General features: G+C 49.1%; 1 protein-coding gene across 1 annotated transcript; it reads right to left on the bottom strand.

Annotated features, from left to right (window-relative positions):
• Positions 1–14,342: 14,342 nt before the first annotated feature.
• LOC123046316 (cyclin-B2-1) lies at positions 14,343–18,611 on the bottom strand. The gene is made up of 11 exons (XM_044469640.1): positions 18,250–18,611; positions 18,075–18,154; positions 17,897–17,987; positions 17,735–17,791; positions 17,500–17,662; positions 17,286–17,414; positions 15,816–15,905; positions 15,488–15,709; positions 15,179–15,277; positions 14,879–15,057; positions 14,343–14,771 (listed from the first exon to the last, which is right to left on the bottom strand). The coding sequence occupies exons 2-11, from the start codon at positions 18,133–18,135 to the stop codon at positions 14,633–14,635; spliced, it is 1,230 nt and encodes a 409-aa protein (XP_044325575.1). The 5' UTR covers positions 18,136–18,154; positions 18,250–18,611; the 3' UTR covers positions 14,343–14,632.
• Between the last annotated feature and the right edge of the window lie 4,248 nt (positions 18,612–22,859).

The raw sequence follows: 22,859 nt of genomic DNA, 5'->3' as shown, positions 1-22,859 counted from the left end.
AAGCCCCCGAGTGGGAGGTTTGCTCTCCACTCGGTAGGATTTTGTATTGGTGGCGTAGCTCGGAAGGAGAGGGTAGCAGTCGACCTGCACCTCGTCCTCCTTGCAGATCACATGTTGTATTTGTGGCGTAGCTCGGAAGGAGAGAGTAGCAGTCGACCTGCACCTCATCTTCCTTACAGATCGCACGTTGTACTTGTGGCGTAGCTCGGAAGGAGAGGGTAGCAGTCGACCTGCACCTCGTCTTCCTTGCAGAGCACATGTTGTACTTGTGGCGTAGCTCGGAAGGAGAGGGTAGCAGTCGACCTGCACCTCGTCCTCCTTGCGAAACACACGTTGTATTTGTACTTAGGCGAGCGCAATGCTGCAGCTAAGCCTCTGAGTGGAAGGCTGGCTTACCACTCGATAGGATTTTGTTTATCTTAGGCGAGTACTTGGACTGCAGCTAAGCCTCCGAGCGGAAGGCTGGCTTACCACTCAACAGGATTTTGTTTATCTTAGGCGAGTACTTGGACTGCAGCTAAGCCTCCTAGTGGAAGGCTGGCTTGCCACTTGACAGGATTTTGTTTATCTTAAGCGAGTACTTGGACTGCAGCTAAGCCTCCGAGTGGAAGTCTGGCTTACCACTCGACATGATTTTGTTTATCTTAGGCGAGTACTTGGACTGCAGCTAAGCCTCCGAGTGGAAGTCTGGCTTACCACTCGATAGGATTTTGTTTATCTTAGGCGAGTACTTGGACTGCAGCTAAGCCTCCGAGTGGAAGGCTGGCTTACCACTCGGTAGGATTTTGTTTATCTTAGGCGAAACGGATTTCGCAGCTAAGCCTTCGTGTGGGAGACTGGCTCACCACTCGGTTAGGATTTTTTTTTACAGACTTGGGCGAATCGGATTCGCAGCTAAGCCACCCACTGGGGGATTGTTTTGAGTGGACAAAAGAAATAACGATTACTGGGAAAATTATAAAGCTCTTGTCTTTGATAAATAAACTACAAAAGTACTTTTGTTACAACTCATCCGAGTGAATACTTAGGTGTAAAAGGGGCGGAGAAGCTCCGCGTTCCAAGCTCGGGGCTCGTCGATCTGATGCTCGACATTGTAAAGATGATATGCTCCATTGTGGAGAACCTTGGTGATGATGAAAGGACCTTCCCAAGAAGGAGCAAGCTTGTGTGGTTTCTGCTGATCCACTCGGAGAACTAAATCTCCTTCCTGGAAGGCTCGACTCTTCATGTTTTTAGCGTGGAAGCGACGCAAGTCTTGTTGGTAAATGGTCGATCTGATCAGAGCCATCTCCCTTTCTTCCTCTAAAAGGTCGACTGCATCCTGCCGTGCTTGTTCAGCTTCAGCTTCAGTGTAGAGCTCGACCCGGGGAGCATTGTGGAGAAGGTCACTCGGCAAGACTGCTTCAGCTCCGTAGACCAAGAAGAATGGAGTTCTTCTAGTCGACCGGTTGGGCGTGGTCCTAAACCCCCAAAGCACCGAGGGAAGTTCGTCGACCCATGCACCAGCCTCATGCTTAAGATCACGCATCAAACGGGGTTTCAACCCTTTGAGGATCAAACCGTTGGCTCGTTCTGCTTGTCCATTCGACTGTGGATGAGCGACTGAAGCATAGTCGACTCATGTGCCTTGAGACGTACAGAAAGCTCTGAACTCTTCGGAGTCGAAGTTTGACCCGTTGTCAGTGATGATGCTGTGCGGGACTCCATATCTGAATATCAATTCTCTGATGAAGCTGACAGCAGTACCGGCATCGAGGTTCTTGATGGGTTTAGCTTCGATCCACTTGGTGAACTTGTCGACTGCTACCAGCACATGGGTAAAACCACTTCTGCCTGTTCTCAAAGGACCGACCATATCCAAACCCCATACTGCAAAGGGCCAGACGAGTGGTATAGTCTTCAAAGCTGACGCGGGCTTGTGTGACATATTGGAGTAAAATTGACATCCCTCGCACTTGTCGACTATCTCCTTCGCCATTTCATTCGCTCTTGGCCAATAAAATCTGGCTCGGTATGCTTTGGCCACGATGGTCCGAGAGGACGCATGATGGCCACAGGTCCCCGAGTGGATGTCATCAAGGATTATTCGACCTTCCTCCGGTGTTATGCATTTCTGACCAACTCCAGTCGCGCTTTCTCTGTACAACTGTCCTCTTATCACGGTAAAGGCCTTAGATCGGCGGACGATCTGTCGAGCCTCTTCTTCGTCCTCCAGGAGTTCTTTCCTCAAGATATACGCAATATATGGTACTGTCCAATCTGGAGTGATCACTAGAACTTCCATGATCAGGTCGACCACTGTTGGGACTTCAACCTCAGTCGGGTCCGTAACACTCTTAGGTTGCGGAGCTTCATCGGTAAAAGGATCTTCTACGACTGATGGAGTGTGGATATGCTCCAAGAACACATCACTGGGGATGGCTTCTCTCTTGGATCCTATCTTCGCCAGATCGTCAGCTGCTTGATTTTTCAGTCGGGGTATGTGGTGAAGCTCTAACCCTTCGAACTTCTTTTCGAGCTTCCTCACTGCATTGCAGTATCCAGTCATGGTTGGGCTTCTAACGTCCCACTCCTTCATCACCTGATTGACCACCAAATCTGAGTCGCCATAAACCATAAGGCAACGAACGCCGAGTGAGATGGCCATGCGCAACCCATACAAGAGTGCTTCATATTCTGCTTCATTGTTGGAGGAATCAAAGTGGATTTGGAGCACATATCTGAGTTTATCTCCTCGAGGGGAAACCAAAACAACCCCAGCACCAGAACCATTTAACATCTTAGATCCATCAAAGAACATGGTCCAATGCTCCAAGTGAACTTGAGTCGGTTGTTGTTGCTCAATCCACTCGGCAAGGAAATCTGCTATAGCCTGGGACTTAATGGCTTTCTTTGCCTTGAATTTGACATCAAGGGAAGGAGTTCAATTGCCCATTTAGCCACTCGACCAGTTGCATCTCTGTTATGCAGAATCTCTGACAATGGTGCGTCGCTGACGACTGTAATGTCGTGATCAGAGAAATAATGAGCAACCTTCTTCATGGTCATGTAGATCCCATACACAAGCTTCTGATAATGAGGATATCTTTGCTTCGATGGGGTCAAAACTTCAGAGAGATAATACACTGGGCGCTGAACTTTGAAGGCTTTCCCTTCTTCTTCCCGCTCGACCGTAAGTACTGTACTGACGACTTGTCCTATGGCTGCAATATAAAGCAACAGAGGTCTTTGCTGATTGGAGCAGCAAGCACCGGCTGGGTGGAGAGCAGAGTTTTTAACTCGGCAAACGCTGGATCAGCTTCTGGAGTCCACTCGAACTTGTCTGCCTTCTTCATCAGTCGGTAAAGGGGCAATGCCTTTTCACCGAGGAGAGAGATGAATCGACTTAAAGCGGCCAAGCATCCAGTAAGCTTCTGGACGTCGTGCACACGCACAGGGCGTTTCATTCGGAGTATGGTGCCGACTTTTTCTGGGTTAGCATCGATTCCTCGTTCTGAAACAAGAAAACCGAGTAACTTTCTGCCAGGTACTCCGAATGTGCACTTCGATGGATTGAGCTTGATATCATACCTTCTGAGATTGGCAAATGTTTCGGCTAGGTCAATCAATAGGTCGGAACCCTTTCGCGACTTGACCACGATATCATCCATGTACGCTTCCACATTCCGACTGATTTGAGTGAGTAAACACTTTTGAATCATTCTCATGAACGTGGCTCCGGCATTCTTGAGGCCGAATGGCATGGTGATATAGCAGAAGCACCCGAATGGAGTGATGAAAGATGTTTTGATTTCGTCAGGTCCATACAGACGGATCTGATGATACCCGGAATAAGCGTCTAAAAAAGACAATCTCTCGCACCCTGCGGTCGAGTCGACAATTTGGTCGATGCGAGGGAGAGGAAAATGATCTTTCGGGCAGGCCCGATTGATATGTTTGAAATCAATGCACATGCGAAGTGAGTTGTCCTTCTTGGGCACCATGACGACATTGGCGAGCCACTCGGAGTGGTATATCTCTCGGGTGAACTCTGCTGCAAGGAGTCGAGCCACCTCCTCGCCAATGGCTTTTTTCTTCTGAACGGCGGACCGTCGAAGATGTTCTTTAACGGGTTTCGCTTTTGAGTTGACTCTAAGGCGATGCTCAGCCAGCCCCCAGGGAACACCCGGCATGTCAGCTGGCTTCCATGCAAAGATGTCCCAGTTCTCACGGAGGAACTGGATGAGCGCTTCTTCCTATTTAGAGTTGAGTGTGGTGGAAATATGGGTCGGAGCTGCATTGGGGTCAGTCGGGTGGATATGAACTGGCTTCGTCTCCCCAGACGACTGAAATGCTGACTCTGTGGCGGGCTTCTTGGCCCGCAGCAAATCACTCGGATCTGCATTCTTCTTGTATTCCTCCAGCTCTACCACTGTTATCTGGTCATCCGCAATCTTTGAGCCTTTCTGGAAACACTCTTCTGCCTTCTTCCGACTGCCAGTGATGGTGATCACGCCTTTGGGGCTAGGCATCTTTAACTTGAGGCACACATAACATGGTCGAGCCATGAAGCGGGCATAGGCTGGTCTTCCCAAAATAGCGTGGTAGGCGCTTCGGAAATCCACGACTTCAAATGTTAGCTTCTCTTTGCGGAAATGCTTCGAGTCATCGAACACTACATCCAGAGCTATTTGGTTGAGCGACTCAGCCTTCTTTCCCGGGATGACTCCGTGAAAACTCATGTTGCTGGAACTGAGCCTGGACATCGGAATGCCCATTCCCTTGAGCGTCTTTGCATACAGTATATTCAATCCACTGCCGCCATCCATCAATACCTTCGTCAGTCGAGTGCCTTCGACGACCGGGTCGACCACCAGCGCTTGCCTCCCAGGGGTGGCAATGTGAGTAGGGTGATCAGACTGGTCGAAAGTAATGGAAGTTTGTGACCATCTCAGATAGTTTGGTGTCGCCGGGGCGACCATATTGACCTCACGGTTGATCACTTTCAGTCGACTTTTGCTCTCTACATCAACAAAAATCATCAGAGTGGAGTTTACATGAGGGTACTCTCCATCACTGTCCTCCTTGTCCTCAGCCTTGTCCGACTCCTTCTCTTTGTCCTTCGGCTGTTTCCCTTGAAACTGCTGGATTAAGAGTCGGCACTGGCGAGTGGTATGCTTTGGGTAGATGAAGTTACCCTCTTCGTCTTTCTTCGTGTGGATATGACACGGTAGATCCATCACGTCATTACCTTCCTTATCTTTTACCTTCTTGGGGTTCCAAGACCCTTTGGGCTTCCCTTTGAATTTTCCCTGAGTCACGGCCAGAGCCTCTCCAGGAGCAGCTGGCTCGGCCTTCCGCTTTTGCTTCCGACTGGAGTTTCCTTTATCCGACTGACTCGGCTTGTACTTGCCACTCTGGAGTCGGTCCTCTTCTTCGCCATTGGCGTACTTGGTGGCTATTTCCATCATCCGACTCAGGGTCATATCTCCAGTTCGACCAAACTTCAGGCTCAACTCTCTGTTCTTGACACCATCCTTGAAGGCGCAGACCGCTTGATGGTCTGACACATTCTCTACAGTATGATGCAAAGTGATCCATCTCTGGATGTAATCTCTCAGTGTTTCACTCAACTTTTGTACGCAAACTTGCAGCTCTGTCAATCCGGACGGTCGCTTGCAAGTTCCCTCGAACGTCCTAACGAACACTCGGGAAAGATCTTCCCAAGTGTAAATGCTGCTAGGAGCTAACTGATTCAACCACGCCCTGGCTGAACCCTCTAGCATAAGTGGCAAATGCTTCATGGCCACCTCATCATTACCGCCACCAATCTGAACAGCCACCCGGTAGTCTTCAAGCCAAGTTTTAGGCTTAGACTCTCCGGTGAACTTACTCACTCCAGTCGCTAACCTGAAGTTGGGGCTCTGATGGCTCTGCTAAAGCATTCTGGACCTGAAACATGGACTCGGCTGCTTGTGGGCACATCTCTGTCATGGCCACCTCTATGAGCTCTGTTCCGGTCGACCAAACCTTGCACGATGATGGATCTCGCGTCAAAGCCTGGCTCTCTGGGGTCGACTGGAGCTCTCCGCCCAACACTGAGCCGGCGTCTGTCATCTTGCTGCCGATGGGCGTTAGATCCACTTCTCGGGGGAGGAGTGGGCACTCGACGCCTGTCATCACGATCAAATCGATCATCATAGTGATCCCGCCGGCCTTCACGTCCCACGCGCCTTGGAGGCGACCTTGGACTGTGAGCCGACTGGACAGTATTCGCAGCGACGGATCGACTATGAATCCTGTTGCGCGACTGTGACACAACTGAATTCTGATCTCCTGCTGCCCGGAGCAAATCTCTGATCTGCATCAAACCTCTTCCAGCCTCCGACTGAGAGGGCTGAATTGACTCCGCTATACGGGCTGCAGCTGCCAAATTCTGAATCGGGGTTCGATATACCTGAGTCGGTTGCGGAAAGAGCTGACGTTGGCTGGAATCGGGTACTCGTTGACGCACACGCTCGTCGAGTGCTCGCTGGAGGTTCTCCAGTCGAGTGCGTTCAGCCAAATTGGCCAAACGCGCCTCTTCCAGGGCACGAGCCTCAGGGGTTTCTCCTGCGATGGGAGTATGCAGGGCATCCATGTTCCGACGGTGAAGTTCTTCCCTCTGCTGAGAAGTGAGTGGCTCGGGCTGATACTCTTCGTGGACCTGAGCGGGGTCGCCCCCGTCGTCCATCCCGTCGTTGCGGGGGAAACCGGGAGGACTACGAGGCCCGTCGACCATCAGGACCTCCGCCGCTGGATCACTGCTATCGCACTCGAATGCAGTCTCTACGGAGCCAGTCGACAGGTCGAACATGCCGTAGAGAGATTCGTCGGGCTCAATTGCCGCGACTTGGGTGGTGGCCGATTGGCGAGCCACTGCGTGTCTCACCCATCGTTGGAGCCTCGACCGACCAGAGCGCTTGCGCTGGCGGGAGACAGGGAGGGAGGACGGCGCAGGAGTCAACCGGTATGGGGTCGACGGCTGCCGCAGCAGGACGCCGCGGACACACGCCCGAAAGTGCGTCGCCCCACAGACGGGGAGCGCGTCGATGTCGAGTGGTGCCTCCTGGAGCCAGGCGGAGTCGTCGGCGATGAAAGCAAGTGCACCGAGACGGATCTCGCGACCCTCGACCAGAGCTCCGCTGGAAACCATGATGAAGGCAATCGGACAAATTGCAACTTCTCCAAAAAGTCGCTAAGACACCTGCCCCATGGTGGGCGCCAACTGTCGTGGTTCTAAGTCTGACAGTAGAATGGGGGGTAGGTATGGAGAGGCAAGATCCTAGCTATGGAGCAGTTGTACACACGAGTGTTTAACGAGTTCAGGCCCTTCTCTAAGGAAGTAATAGCCCTATGTCTCGGAGCCCGGAGGCGGTCGACTGGTTTATGTGTATATGAGTTACAGGGGTGCGAACCCTTCTACCAGTGGAGGGGGGTGGCTTATATAGAGGATGCCAGGACCCCAGCCAACCCACGTAGCAGAGGGTTAAAGTACATTAAGGCCGGGCGTTACTGGTAATGCCCTACATAAAGTGTCATCATGACCATTAAGACTACTTAATTACAGACCATTTGGATACAGAGTAGATCTTGAACTCCTGGTGGTCGAGTGAGTCTTCATGGTCGAGTGTCTTCTAGCCGGTCGAGTGGAGTTTCTCTTGGTCGACTGGAAGGTACCTTCGTCTAAGGATGTCTTGGGTATGGTATCCTAGATAGGTCCATGACCCTACCCTAGGTACATAACATCATCAGAGGGCCTCGGACCTTGCCCACATCACGAGGGAGGCGCTTGGGCACCTCTTGGAGGCGTGCTTCGCGGCACGTTTCCCTCAGGAAGGCGCAAGGCGAGGAAAGCCCCACGTTCAGGAATTCGTCACCAAGACCACTCAGGAGCTTCAGGAAGCAAGAGCCATGCGCGGCGATCGCCGCATGCGTGGCGTAGCTCCCCATCCAGGCGAGGACGGTGGGTTGTGCGTCTGCATCGACATCCCAGGGCTCAGCCGAGCCGCGTCTCAGGAGCGTTTCTGGCCTTCGCGCGTGGGACGCCGCGAGGGTCCGCTGCACAACTACGTTCGCATGCCTTTCGGCTTGCCGAACACAGCTGCCACCCACCAGCAACACCCACGGAGCATTCTGGCGACTCAGGAGGCCAGACACCATGAGGTCCTGGCGGAGATGGAGACGGTCCTCAAGGAACCACCAGGACCCCCCGAGCCTCCCGAGGCTCAGAGTTCTAGTGGCTCGTGAGGAGCGGCCTCACCACCGCGCATCTTCAGCTACTCCAACACCTCTCCATCTACAACGGAACCAGGTGACATCTTTCAAGTTCATTTCAGCTGGGAGCGCCCTCAGGGCTGCATCATTCCCAGGACGCGTGGGTCCATCCCTGCGCCATGTATCCCTTTCCTTATGTTTTTAGCTTACCTTGCTGGGGGCGCCCCTCGGGCTGCATCATCCCCAAGCCGCTCGGGCCTGGCCTAGTGGCATGTATCTGTTCTGCTGTTACCTAAGTTGGTCCGCCTTTCATGCTTAATCTTCTTACGACTATCACCCGTCCGACTGCCATCTACCGCGGGAGCCACTCACGCTGGCACGCCGCTTGCGTCTGGGTCCGTCCCTGCAACACCGACAAATCTGAGCGGTCGAGTTCTGGCCCACGGCAGCCCCACGCGTGTCACCTCACCAGGCCCTCAGTGCCCTCACCTTCTCTCTCGGAGCAACCAATGCCTAGCCGACAATCACGGTGGCAACCCCTGACTTTCTCATGTAGGTTTGCAGGAACTTCCCAAGGACTACAATGGGCGGCACCACGGGCTCCCTCTCTTTCCCATGTGATCCACTTGCATTAAAAGGGGGGCTCCTGAGCATCGCGTCTCAGGAGCTCTTACTGGCTCTCCAGCCCTCACCCCCTGGCCTTGCCCACGACATCGCGGCCTGGTATACCAGTGGTGGCTGAGCTCGCTCGAGGGCCGGGACCTGAGGACGTAGAGCACAAAGGAGAGTGTGGGAAAGAGGAGGGAAGGCTCGCATGGGCCCAACCTAGCTGCGCTACCACCGCCGACGCTCATGTCCGGCACAACACGAGGAACGACTCCGTGCTGCCAAGATAAGTTTCACACTTGGAATAGCCGATTGCTACAACACAGAATTCCTACTTGGTGCGGCCCTGTGATGGTGACGTTACTTTCCTTTCTCACCGCTCGGCGACTGCTTGCACGCTAAAGGGGACCTCCCGAGCATCGTGACTCGGGGGCTCTTACTGGACCTCGGGCCGCTCACCTCCTGGCCTTGACCTGGCATCGCGACCTGGCATACCAGTGACGGCTGCAGCCTGCCTGGGGACCAGGACCTGTCAGCGTAGAGCACCAAGTCATCGCGAGGTTAGAAAGGGGGAACCAAGCCGGGATAGGACAGATGATCACACGATTTCATAATAAAGGACAACATTAAAAGACATTGTAGACCCTTTACACGCCCCTGCAGGGTATTACTTGATTCCTCGCAGGAAACAAAAGAAGAGAACTTCGAGGAACCCTAACTATGGACGCCTTTGTGGTCGACGCCATCATCAACAGTGGGCCATGGAGGACCGGCGCCGACCCCGCCCAGATCAGTGGCGCCGGCGGCCCGATACCACCGCCTTGCTCCGGGCACGGCGTGAGCTCGAGGGAGCATAGATGTCGTCGCTCATCTCTGGAGTCTCGTAAAGCTCGGGAGAGCTGCTGGACTCCCGAGCGTCGCTGCTAGCGTCGAAGGAGTCGCTGGAGGAGCGGATGGAAGGCCCTGCCCCTGCCGCGTCGACGCCCTGGACGTCCTCTCCTCGGCAACACTCCAAGCGGCAGCCTTCCGCATCGAAGGCCTTGAAGAACATGTAGAAGCGCCATCATATTTGAAGTGAATCACGAGGGCGCCCTCCGTGCGGCAGACCCGGGCAACCTCACCCCAGCCTCGGGTCATGAAGAACTTGCCCGAAGAAACAACTTCAACCTCCGCTCCGGTCGCCGGAGTGCTGCAGCCGGCGTGCTGCAGCCAAAGCTCGAGAGGCCCCCTCGGCGGCATCTCAATGGAGAAGAACGAAGGGAAGCGAATCCAAGTGCTTGGAGGCATCACCGCATGAAGCACGAGCTCGCGGGAGGAGTTCGCGGCGTGGACGCCGGGGGCAACAGCGCGCATTGCCATGGCGCACCGACCGTGGCTGCGATGCGGGTGGTGCCGCTTGTCGCCTCTCTCTCCTGAGCCCCCAGCTTGGGCGTGCATAGGCAGCGGGTACCCAGGAGGCGGTCGTTCGTACCAAGGCCTCGTCATTTCCAGCAACGCGACCCCGGCGTAGTGATGGGCCGACCTCTTCTTCGGCGGAAGCGGATCTGGCCCCTCCTGGGGGGCCTTTCCCTTCTCCACAGACGAGAGCCTGCGGATCGGCGCCATTGGTATCGAAATAGGCGGAGCAAGGAAGAAGAAGCAAGCGGAGTGGGAAGAGATGGGCGACGGGGGCTTGCGCCCCTCCTCATTTATAGCCCGAGGGAGGCCAACCGCCAGCCTCCATGATCGCAGGTAATGATAACCCTTTTTGCATGCAGCAGGGACTCGTCATGTCGTGCAGTTGCCGAGGCGACATGGGGAAGCGGAGAGGCCCACGTCCAATCAGTCGCCACATGTCGGCCAAGGCCGCAGGCTGTGTGGGCCCGCAGCACTCCGCACTTGCCCCTTGGCTTTGTTGCTAAGCCAAGTCCGAGCGCGCCTTGGGCCCGGGGGCTACTGTCAGTGTTTTGCATATGGGGGTATCTAGTCCTGCCTGCCTGCGGCCCGCTGCGTGGCTCCACCAGCGGCCCGATGCGGGCCATCTTCATCAACCAAGCACTCAAGACCCTCGCGAGGGGCCAAGCCTCGCGGGGTGGACGACGCCCGACCTCCTCAGGAGCGGCCTCACCAGGCAGGCTCGCGAGGGAGGCAGAGAGATCAAGATAAGGGGTACCTCGCGAGGCCCCCATGACGCAAGCGATGACGACCAAGGCCAGGCGGGCGCCAGGCGGGCGCCAGCGCGCACAGTGTACTAGTTTCCCCTTTGGTGCTAACGAAGCAAGCACAGGCGCAGAGTACCAAGGCATCAGGCAAAGGTTTCCATATCGGTGCAACAAGACCAGGACCAGCAGGACGGCAAGGCGGAGGTCATCGTGGAGCCCAAGACGGCGTCATCACCAGAGCCTTTGGCAGGCGAAGACCACCTTTAGTCAGGATAGCCTGTACTGGCTGTCCCCTTTTAAATCCAACCGTTGTGGAATCCCTTCCCGCTCAATATTTGGGAAGAGGACCAGAGCCTCTATAAATAGGACTAGCCACCACCGTACACGGGGAGACGCAGAGACGAACCCAGAGATCCAATGGCAGAGCACAAGAACACCTAGCCTCAGGAGGTTGTTTTCCCCTTATACTGTTCATCATCAACCCAAGAGGCAATCCACCACACCACACACTGGAGTAGGGTATTACACCACAACGGTGGCCCGAACCAGTATAAACCTCGTGTCTCTTGTGCTGTGATTTTGTTTAGCTGTGCCTAGGGATCGCGGCGAAGCAGAGAGAGTGAGATTCGATAAGGGAAATCTTCGTGCGCACCCCAGTGTTCGAACCTTAAGGGTTTTGCCGGAGCCCGATATCCGACACTTTTATTTTAAAACATTTTATCTCTTAAACTACGGGTCCAAATCTTGAACCATTTTCACCACTGGTTCCTCTCGTCCATATCTTGAAAACTAGATCTCATGTTGATAGGTTTCGAGAAACGTTTTTTCATGAGAAAATGGAGGAAATTACCGAACCGGGAGCACATTTTTTTCCTTTATGAAGAGGCACAAGTGTCCCTCTCGCGTGAGCAAACCCGTGACTCCATGAGAAGTAAATTTGTGTCTCACGTGGAAGAAAAAAACACGTTTTTTCTGAGAGGCACGGTTGTGCCTCTCACAGACACAAATCTGTACTTCTCATGAAAAAAAAATGAAAACACGTTTTTTTGCGAGAGGCACAACCGTGTGTCTTGCGGAAGGAAAAAAATAGAACACATTTCCCCCCTTTTTTGAGAGGGCTTCACTAGAAGTCCGTGCCTCTCGTGGAAAGAAAAAAAAACTTTTTCCCTTTTACGAGAGAGATGACTATCAGCAAATCCGTGCCTCTCGCGAAAAAAACACGATTCTTTCCTTTTCCGAAAGGCACGATTGTGTCTCTCACGGTAGTAAATCTATGCCTCCACCAGAAGTAAATCCTTGCCTCTTGTGCAAGGAAAGAAACACATTTTTCCCTTTTGCGAGAGGCGAGAAGTTTATATGTGGCTCCCGCAGAAAAAAAATGAAAACACATTTTTTATGGATATTTTTTTTCAATTTTTTTTGTCCCAAACCTAAGAAAACCCTGGGGAAAACAAAAAGTTCATCTAAAATCCCAAAATGCGTACAAAAAAATAAAATAAATCCGAAGAGAGCCCCAGGGCGCGATACGTGGCGACTGATGAGAGGCCGCCAAGTGGCACTCACCCAGCCCTCTCAAATGACCCTTGCGGGGCTCCCGAAGAAGTACGCGCTCATTAGTTGCGCTCGGAAGGAAGGTGGTTTTAGTTGGGCTTTCTGTGTAGTATAGGGCCCAAATGCACCACAAACCTTCAAATTTTCCACCTAAGTAACAGCCCCTAGGACACTGCCTAGGACATCGGCCCAGTTACGAGAGCTGAATTTACATAAACAGCCAAGAATGATCCAAACGGCAATCTAACGGCTGAAATCTCTAATGGCGTGAGAGGGCTGGGAATCAATTCAATTTTAATGTCCTAAATATTTTGGACCGTTGACAGACATCAATTAGAATTGGTTATGAACCCTTAACATAGAACAGTTTTCTTGAAGTATTCTAATTTCTAACATTGTCCTGCCATGGGCTTCATATCAGGTCCTGCTCATAAAAGAGACATTCATGTTTCCTCAAGATTGGGAATAGGTGGAAAACCAGGAACATTAACTTACATTGCCGGGGTGTACAAGATGGCAGGAAAATAGGACATACAAATGGAACTTAGCATTTTTTTTTCTGTCCAATTCGAGTAGCCATTGCAATGATGTATATACAGCTCGCATGATGTTCTTTGCGACACACTTGGTTTCTGACACTTGTGTGCTGATGGGCGATGAAAGGCCATATCTATACTAGTGTCTGTGTGCTTGGTGGTACTCTGTTGATACTCCAAATCAGTCTTTCACTGTGAATTAGTTATGCTACTTCCCGGTTTTGTGTTGTGATCTCAACCTAGATTACACGAATTTTCAGTGTTATGCACTTGTCCAGAATCAGTTACACGACTGTTAAATTGAGCAACTCTGGTTGTTCTCCATGTTTTCTTTCTGCCATGCATAGACAGTTTCCTTAGCCTCTGTTGAACGAGAGTCGACCAAGTGAGAGCATAAATTAGTTGAAGGAATGAGGATGATGATGTGGATTATTACAACTTGAATAGCCCATAAATACTAGTAACAGACACAATTTATTCTATTTTAGTGCTCTCAAGTAACTGATGGATTTAATCACCAAAATACCCATCAATCCATTTGTTTGATCACATTCAAACATAATTAGGTAGAGGTGTGTTTGATCAAGATTCCGCTACCCAGCTACAAAAAAGGGGCCCCGCTTCTAATATTGAACACAACATGAGGTCCACCTTATTCATTAATCTCCAGCCCGTTACTTGAGCAATACGAGACTAAACCTGTAATATCTTGGAATAAAACAGAAGATTCATCTTATATATGTTGGTCTCCACCTCATTGTTTCAACAGTGTGGGACTAAAACTTCTTGCACTAGTTTTGGAATTTTCATAATTCAGTAATAAGGTTTCATACGTGGTATTATGAAATTATAGCGACCCCCTTTGTTTCAGCTCCTCTTTGAAATGTCCTTCGGACGTGAGTTTTGAAAATCAATGACTAGAAAATTCTAGGATGACTAAAAAATAATCTGTGAACATAATGTCATGATTTTAACCCGTCCCACCAAGTACCAAAGCACATTATGACATAGTAGGCACATTTATTCAACTTGAACATAATGTCACAAACCTTAGTTTTTTTACATGTTTTTTACCCCTCTTGGCCACAAATTATAACATACTCACTCTTATATTTAGTTTACGGAGGGAGTATATATTTGGGATGAAAACACCATAGTTAGTCTTACTATCAATCTAGAAAAAAAAACTACAAACATGATAAACGACAAATTGTGAACGAAACCATTGTATTTCATGAATCCAACAATTCAAACGGCAACTGAAACATCGACAGATAAGAAAGATAGGTTTGTTGCTTCATTTCATGCAGGCAAATGCTCTTTACAAGGTTCCATGGCACTCTTTAACGAAGGCTAAATCATTATTAGCCGGAGCGCAACTTAACGACTGAGTACTCGGAGCGTCGTCCACGAACGATCATACTAAGATTATAACATCGCCACAAGCATGTTGCAAACCTGCTGCACTTCTGTGCAACATCAGCAAGATGTTTCTGCATGTTCTCAGATGGATACTTAAAATCTATCAAGAAGGATAGATTGCTCTAGATTGTACCGGAAGTTTCATCCCCCCAGCAAGAAGTGCGCAGGCTCCACTTTCGCCACACAACCAAACTTGAATGTACTGTATTTCCTGTGGACGCCTGTAAGCTTGCCCCCTGCGGCCTTCTGGTGGAATTGTACCATCATTTTGGAGCACTCACTGTATTAAAAAACAAGCCAACAAAGGAGCAGATAAGTCAGCATACATTCCTCCTAATGGCGCACATGTTTCTAGATACAGTTAGTCATGACAGAAGGCAAACTTACATGAGCTGATCTCTAGTGTATCTGCTGTGTGTCTCGCAGATCTTTGTCCACTGCCAGCAGCGATTGATAGCACAATGGGCAGTGTAAACTGCAGCGGCAGCAAGCAGCGAAGGGCAGTACTTGAGCATTTGGTATTCAACCAGGCAGAGCTCAAGCATGAAGAAAGAAACTAGCTGTAGCTGTGATTCAGAACATGCATATGGCGTTGTGTCAGCCGCAAATGCAAAATGTTATTTCTGTAAAATTTTCTGTTTAAGTACGGAAGCACTAAGCAGAATTCAGAAGGTTGCGATACTTCACCTGCTTGTCAGAATCAGCTGCCTTCAGGAACCTTCTCATAAAAACATATTGCGTTGGTACAGACATGTTGTACTCCAGAGTGTTCAGGACCGACTTTTCCTGCTCAAACACAGAAGCTTCACCCCTATTAGTACGGAACAGATAATAGCCAATTGGCTACTCTAAAATACAGTAGAAGCTGAAGAAAACATTCAGAAGGGAAAACATTCAGAAAACATCTGCGGTTGGAAAGCATGAAGGAATTTTGGATAGATACGCAAGGACTAGAAGCAACGAGCATGATGAGCATACTGTATTGAATGCTATTACCATTTCAAGAATCTGTCCTTTAGTGTAAGCCCGGTCAGAAATGAGCACTAAATCTTCAACAACTGGAACTGAGACTTCCTCATATTTACAAGCAAGAAGCATAGCTGTCACTCCAACTAACTGCAACTTCTTCCTTGGCACCACTTGTTTTTCCAAGTATCTGTCTATTATGTTCACGGTAAGAAAGAGTGTCTCATCCATCAACTCAAACTTGTAATGAACCTATCAGGTGACAAAAAAAAATATAATGAGTCCCAAAACACAGTTTTGTTCCAATGGGCACAAATATATAGGATAGAGAAGGCTCAGGGTTTGCAGGTTTTTCTACCTCAATGAGCCAATCTATCAGAATAGCTCTCATCTTTTCATTTATGTCTTCTTGACTGGACATGTAATCAGGACGCACACAGCTCATTTTCTGCATAGAACCATAATGATATTAGGAAATACTGAAAAGTTAAGGAGGCCAAAACCTTCAGGGTACACAGAACAGGAAAAGGAGTATTCTAGCACTTGCTTTTCAGTCATGCCAATGGGCACAAACTGCTATCGCTGTCATAAAAAAATGTTTTCCATCTTGATTATGATCACAATTTATCATGATCGTATACTGGTTTTAGGTAATACTGAGAAGTTAAGGAGGCCAAAACCTTCAGGGCACACACAACAGGAGAAAGAGTATTCTTGCATTTGCTTTTCAGTCATGCCAATGAGAACAAATTGCTATCAGCTGTCATAAACAGAACTGTTTTACATGTTGATTATGGTTTGCATCAAGAATATCACAGATTACTATGAGTGTATGTGGTTGATTTCAGTGGTTCAAAGGTAGTATTTGGTCTGAGGCATGATAATAAGAAAGCAAAATTGTTGTCACACACAATTGCATTAGTTATGATCCAAGCTGGACCTTCCAGAATCATAACAAAAACCTATCTTCAGATCAACTACTCTGATTTTGACTCAAAATCTACGAACCTCAAAACATTCATTGGCCCGTTGTCCCTTACTGTCATACCGGTCACTCGAACCAAAAATATTCACATTAGTTGCTCACGGCACTTAGAGTCATATTTTCTGTTAATGCATTTCATTAAGTCATACTTCCTCCATCTGGAATTAGTTGTCGCTCAAATGGATGTATCAAGCACTGCATTTGAGCGTCAACTGATTCCGTACGGAGGGAGTACTATACAATAAAAATATTGTATAATGTGTACTAATTACAGGATTCTGGTCAAATTCATTAATTTTCTTTGCATGGGCCTACCTTTAATCATTAAAGCGTAATGAATCCGTCATTTCTTTTGTTTTTTCACAAAAGATTATACAGATTATGTGACACTAATGGGCAATACATCACTTCAATTTCTCTGTAGAGCTTTTAAATCTCTTCGACATACTACAATTAAATTGTTGCTTAATGTGTACTGATTACAGGATTCTGGTCAAATTCATTAATTTTCTTTGCATGGGTCTACCTTTAATCATTAAAGCATAATGAACCCGGCATTTCTTTTGTTTTTTTCCACAAAAGATTATACAGATTATGTGACACTAATGGGCAATAGATCACTTCATTTTCTCTGTAGAACTTGTAAATCTCTTCGACATTCTACAGTTAAATTATTGTTTAATGTGTGCTGATTACAGGATCCTGGTCAAATTCATTTATTTTGTTTGCATGGGCCTACCTTAATTCATTCAAGCATAATGTCAGTCATAGAAAATGCAACATTTGTTTTGTATTCACAAAATGAAGATACACATTATGTGACACTGATGGGCAATAGATCACCTCATTTTCTCTGTAGAACCTGTAAATCTCTTCGACGTACTCAGTTGCGGCCAGCGGATTCCCAGAGTCGCCGCTGTCGATGTCCATGAGGGATACATCATCCACAATATCCTCCTGTTCTTCCTCATCCTGCAGTACCAAACACAGCAGTGAGCAGGAGCCACCCCCTACTGATAAACTAAACAGTACTAATCATCACAGAGCATATATATACCATGTCAGTATCGTCGTCGACCGACTCGATCTCCTCATCAGTGTCAGCAGCGGTGTCATCCAGGATGGGCTCATCCTGGGGATCAACTCCGGGTTTTGCTGCATCAGCTGCGGTGGCCAGATGGTCAAGTTGTTCTCTGTTCTCCAATAAGAGGGCGAGTTTCCTGAATTAACAGAGTGGTATCAGACAGAGGCACCAAGAAACGTGAGAGCACAAGAAGAGGGAGCGTGCTAACCTCGTCATAGGACGATGGGTCACCAATGCTGGCTTCTTCTCATCCCTCCGACTCTTCCTGAAAAAAAGAAAGGTAGGACACGCCGGGATTACATCTCGATCCAAGAAACATGGGAGAGAACAAAAAAAGAACATTTTTTAACAGATCAGGCGAGGAGATTACTCTAGCATCGGCTTCTTGGCGACGGCGCAGGGGTACGGGTGAGCCCCCGCGAGGTTGTTGAGTTCCTTGAGCGGCCTCCGATTCCCCATCTCTGCACCGATCAAGGGAAAATCAAGAGATCGGAAAAAAGGGGGAGATCGTGACGGCGCAGGCGTATATCTGAACCAAGGACCCGAACCTCGGACGCTTGGCACGGGCTTCCCCACCGCCGGCCTCCGGTTCTCCCCGGTCCTCTCCATCGCCGTCGCCGCCGGGCACCTGAACAAAGAGAGAGACCACGCGGCGGCGTCAGGATCCAGGAACGGAAGGCGCGATTCAGACGCGGCCGCGAATCGGGACGGCACGGCACGCACCACGGGGAACGGGAGCAGGCGGCGCCCTTGGTTGTCCGATCCGGGGCGAGGGGTGGGCTAGGAACTCAGCAGCGCGCCCATGCAGATGGATGCAGAGGAGGAGCGGCGGCGGCGGCGGCGTTAAAAACAGGAGGAGCGGGTACGAACAATGGCAACGTCCGTCTGCCCTCCCCTCACTCTCTCTGACCGACCGCGTGGGGATTCGAAGACGGGGGGAGGGGGGAGGGATAGATAGAGCGAGCGAGAGGGATCGGGAAGGAAAGATTTGGGATTTCAGCGATTTGTTTTCTTTTTGTTCCGGGGCTGGGGTTTGGGTTTGGGGGAGAAACTAGAGAGTGTCACGTACGAGAAAGGAGGGGGTTTGTCTGCCTCCGCCGCGGAGGGGTTGGATTTGAATCGAGGGGAGGGGGGAAGGCGTGCTACGGAAGGGGGCCAACGGCCAACGGCTAGTGGGCCGCCGCTGGACTGGGTGGAGTTGGGTCGGACGGACAGGGCCGCCCGGCCGGTGACACGTGCCCGTAACGGTCGCCCACCCCCCCGCGCGTGCACGTGCTTTCGAATTCTTCGGCGTCGGACCCGGGCCAGTTCGGTTCGGGCTCCTGCGTGCCGCCGCGGTGGCCTGGTAAAACGCACGCGGGGCCGACCGGAGCGGGCGGGGCCACGCGTCGGTCGGGACAAATGGAGCGAGTAACCACACGAGAATCGAGTCCGCTCTCCTGTGGAGTAAATTGCACAGGAGTACCACAATTGGGGCATTGAAAGCAGATTGATATCAAGATTGGTAATTTTTACGTGTCAGTACCAACTTTGGTGCGAGGCGTTGCAAAAAAAGCAAAAACTGCAGTTTATATGTATTGACAGGGAATCTGACTGGTTGGGCCCGCCTGTCGGGTGCTGAAGTGGCAAGTTTTTTGCAGAATACTCCCTTGCTTTGTGCGCAATCATGTAAATGCCCAATTATTTCGGGGAAAAAGGCTCCTACCAGAGGCTTTTTTTCCGTTCGTAATTTTCACCACGGATTCGGACTCGTTTGCAAATTTGCGCCGGTTTGAACAAGTAAATAAAACGAACAAAAATAGATACAAGCGCGGGATTCGAACCAGCGACCTGCGGTACAGCAGAGCAGTGAGCTAGCCACTCCGCCACGGAAACGCGCATTACAAGACACAGGCTGGATACTTTTTATACTAGACAACGGCACGCTGGGCCGGCCCACCGAGGCCTGCATTGTTTTTTCCTTTCGCACTTACCTGGCGTGCGTGTTGGGCCTCATTCGTTGCCCAGATTTCTTTACGTTTCATTTCTCTTAGTTATTATGCTTTACTTTTTTTTCTGGTTTTGGTTTATTTTTAGGTTTTTATTTCTTATTTTTTCATTCACTAGGTTGGTTTTTCTCCTGGATTTTTAACATATTTACTGAACATTTTTTATGATGGGTTTTAGTATATGATGAACAGTGAACATTTATTTCATGTAATGAACTTTTGGTAATATACATTGAACATGTGTTCAATGCCAATTTAATATTTTTGTAATATATGTTGAATTTTTTCCTTAAGATATGATGACATTTTGCATAATGCGCGGTGAAATTTTCGTAATTTATGGTGAACATTTTTAATACACGGTGAACTTTTCTTACAAACAGTGAACACTTTTCTAATAATATAAACACTGAACATATTTTGAATGCAAATTGAATATTTTTTAATGCAGTTTTAATGCATTTCGGAGATTTATTATGGTTACAAATTTATTTTTAATACATGTTCTCAACTTTTTAATTAACAGTGCATTTAAAAAATAAAATATGTATGTATTAATATCATGAATAAAAAAAAATATGGGTCGTGCCTGTGTTCTAGTCTGGTGCTTGACACTTAATAATACTAATATGTAATCGCAAAATATATATGTATTAATATCATGATTAAAAAAACAGTAACCCAGCGCGCAGCCACGCTGGGCCAATCGCCGGCCCAACGTCTTTAGGATAGTATAAAAATAATCTCGCCTCCTTTACATTCCGAGCGCTGCCGTGGCCGGGTGGTTAGCTCACCGCTCTGGTGTACCGCAGGTCGCCGGTTCGAATCCCGCGCGGGATTCATTTTTTGTTCGTTTTATTTACTTGTTCAACCGACGCAAATTTGCAAACAAGTCCGAATCCGTGGTGGAAATTACGAACGAAAAAAAAAGCCTCTCGTAGGAGCCTTTTTCCCCGAAATAATTTGGGCATTTACGTGATTACGCACAAAGCAAGGGAGTTTTCTGCAAAAAATTTGCCAAGTCAGCACCCGACACGTGGGCCCAACCAGTCAGTTTCTCTGTCAATACATATAAACAGCAGTTTTAGTCTCTTTTGCAACGCCTCGCCCCAAAGTTGATACTGACACGTAAAAATTACCAATCTTGGTACCAATCTGCTTCCAATGCCTTAATTGTGGTACTTCTGTGCAATTTACTCTCTCCTGTGCGACGCATTGGCACCCGCTCCCCTCCAATGGAGAGGGCGGGCGGGGTCGCACGCACGGTCCCCCACCCGGGTCAGGCCAGCGGCACGCAGGGCGGCGTGGCGTGGATTGCACTGTTTTTTTTTTTGAAATTGCGTGGATTGCACTGTTGACATGCACAGCCTCGGTGCTAGAGACGATGGCCCGTTATTGCGTCGATGACTCATCCAAATGGGTTCAACGGTTCATGTTTGATATCTTGTTCACGGCACAGGCGTATATCTAAACCGGATACCGCACGCACCCACGGGCGAGGCACCGCACAAACATGGATACCGGAGCCGTTCATCCAACCGTAGACACATATGTCCGGTTACATTTTGAAAAATAATATAACGAAAGTAAATATGTTTGATGGATATTTAAACAAATCAGAGGATGTTCATTCATGCTTGGATAATTTTTTAAAAAGAACCGGATGCTTCTCGTCTAAACCGGAGCAAACTCACTATATTCATGATAGACTACCCATATTAATAAGAAATTGCTTCTTTTTCGGGAGCCCATTCAGAAAGAACTTCAAAGTTAAGCATGCTCAGCATGGAGCAATTTCAGGATGGGTGACCGACTGAGAAGTTGGTCCCAAGTGCGCACGAGTGAGGACAAAATGCGCATGAAAGACTAGTGTTGATCTGTGGGGTCAGTCTAGATCCCGCCAGGGGTAACGGTTAGTAATCGACGGTGTGTCCGGGGCGTAACAAGTTGGTATCAGAGCCGAGCCTCATGGTTACATAGATGTTTGCGGGTCAGGTGCGCGGTCATGTTGTTCATGACATTTGTGGCCCATCGTGGCACACGACATGACACATGTGTCGGACAAGATGCACGAACATGTGCCAAGAGGGAACATTCTTGTTGTCCGACTGTCGGTGCTAAAATCGATGGATCGCTGGTAGGGGGTCCTGAGCTAGTGATCTTGGCACAATGGTAATAGAAAGTAAAGGAACACAATATTTACCTAGGTTTGGACCCTCTCGAAGAGGTAAAACCCTATGTCCTGCTTGTATCGTATTTATTGTGGATGGGGTACAAAGTACATGATGATCTACCTCGAGATCGTATGAATGAGTTCTAAGTTGTTCTAGGACGCCTCTATAGACTAAACTCATCAGCTCATATAGGCAGTAGGGGTATTTAGGGTTACAAGTATGTCGGCTACAACTAGGGATAACATGCCGATCATTTGAATACGCCTTGAAGTGTATGCCAAGTCTTCGGAGGATTCCATCTTGAGTACGCCGAGGGTCACGGCTTGGGTGGCCCATCCTTCAGTTGTTAGTGGGTCCTCAGCGTGGTGTGCACCCCCTAATCCAGGACACCGCTAGTAGCCCCTGAACTAGTCTTCAAACTGAGGACAATGGATCGCTCCTAGGGATGACTTCGTCATTTTGGTCTTCGGCTTTGTTGGCGAGTTCGGTCTTCTAATTTGACACCATATCCGAGGACCCCTCGGGATCTTAAGTCTTCAATGATTTCCATGTTCAGACTTGGCTTTTGCTGCATCCTTTCGTAAAACAGAGCACAGGCTCAGGTTACAGGGCCGTCTTTTTAACAGGATCCTTTTATGAGAAGCTGGTTCAATGTCACAAGATCCAAAAACTCTTGATTTGAGGGCTTTAAATCTGAGATTTCTTATGCCGAAGTCAAATCCTTATAGGCAAAGTTTTATTCTCCGAGATCTCTGATGACTCTTGGCAGTTTCATGGTCCCACATCTTGATATGCCCACTTAACACTACTGCGGGTTGCTCCAAACGCGACAGTCCAATCAGAGACCCTTCGAGGAAACTGTGTGCGATGCATTAATCACAAATGGTGATGTAATAAAACTGTCAAAAAAGATACAAAACATTTGCGATGGTGGTGACATCAAACACGATTCAGATTAGAGTTGCTTGTGCGATGCGTGGCAAACGGTTAATCCAGCAAAACTTTTTGCGATGAGGCAGAACAACAAAAACGGACAGCCAGATGAGGGTGTGTGCAATATACGGCATACAGTTCACTAGGATGAACTGTGTGTGATTAGGCAACACAATAGAAGCGGTTAACCAAATCAAGGTGTGTGCGATGGAGGGCATAGATTCACTCGGATGAACTG

This window comes from Triticum aestivum, chromosome 2B, assembly GCF_018294505.1.
Source record: "Triticum aestivum cultivar Chinese Spring chromosome 2B, IWGSC CS RefSeq v2.1, whole genome shotgun sequence".
NCBI classification, from domain to species: Eukaryota; Viridiplantae; Streptophyta; class Magnoliopsida; order Poales; family Poaceae; genus Triticum; species Triticum aestivum.
The sequence above is the reverse complement of the archived record's forward strand: the minus strand, read 5'-3'. Positions and strand labels throughout refer to the sequence as shown.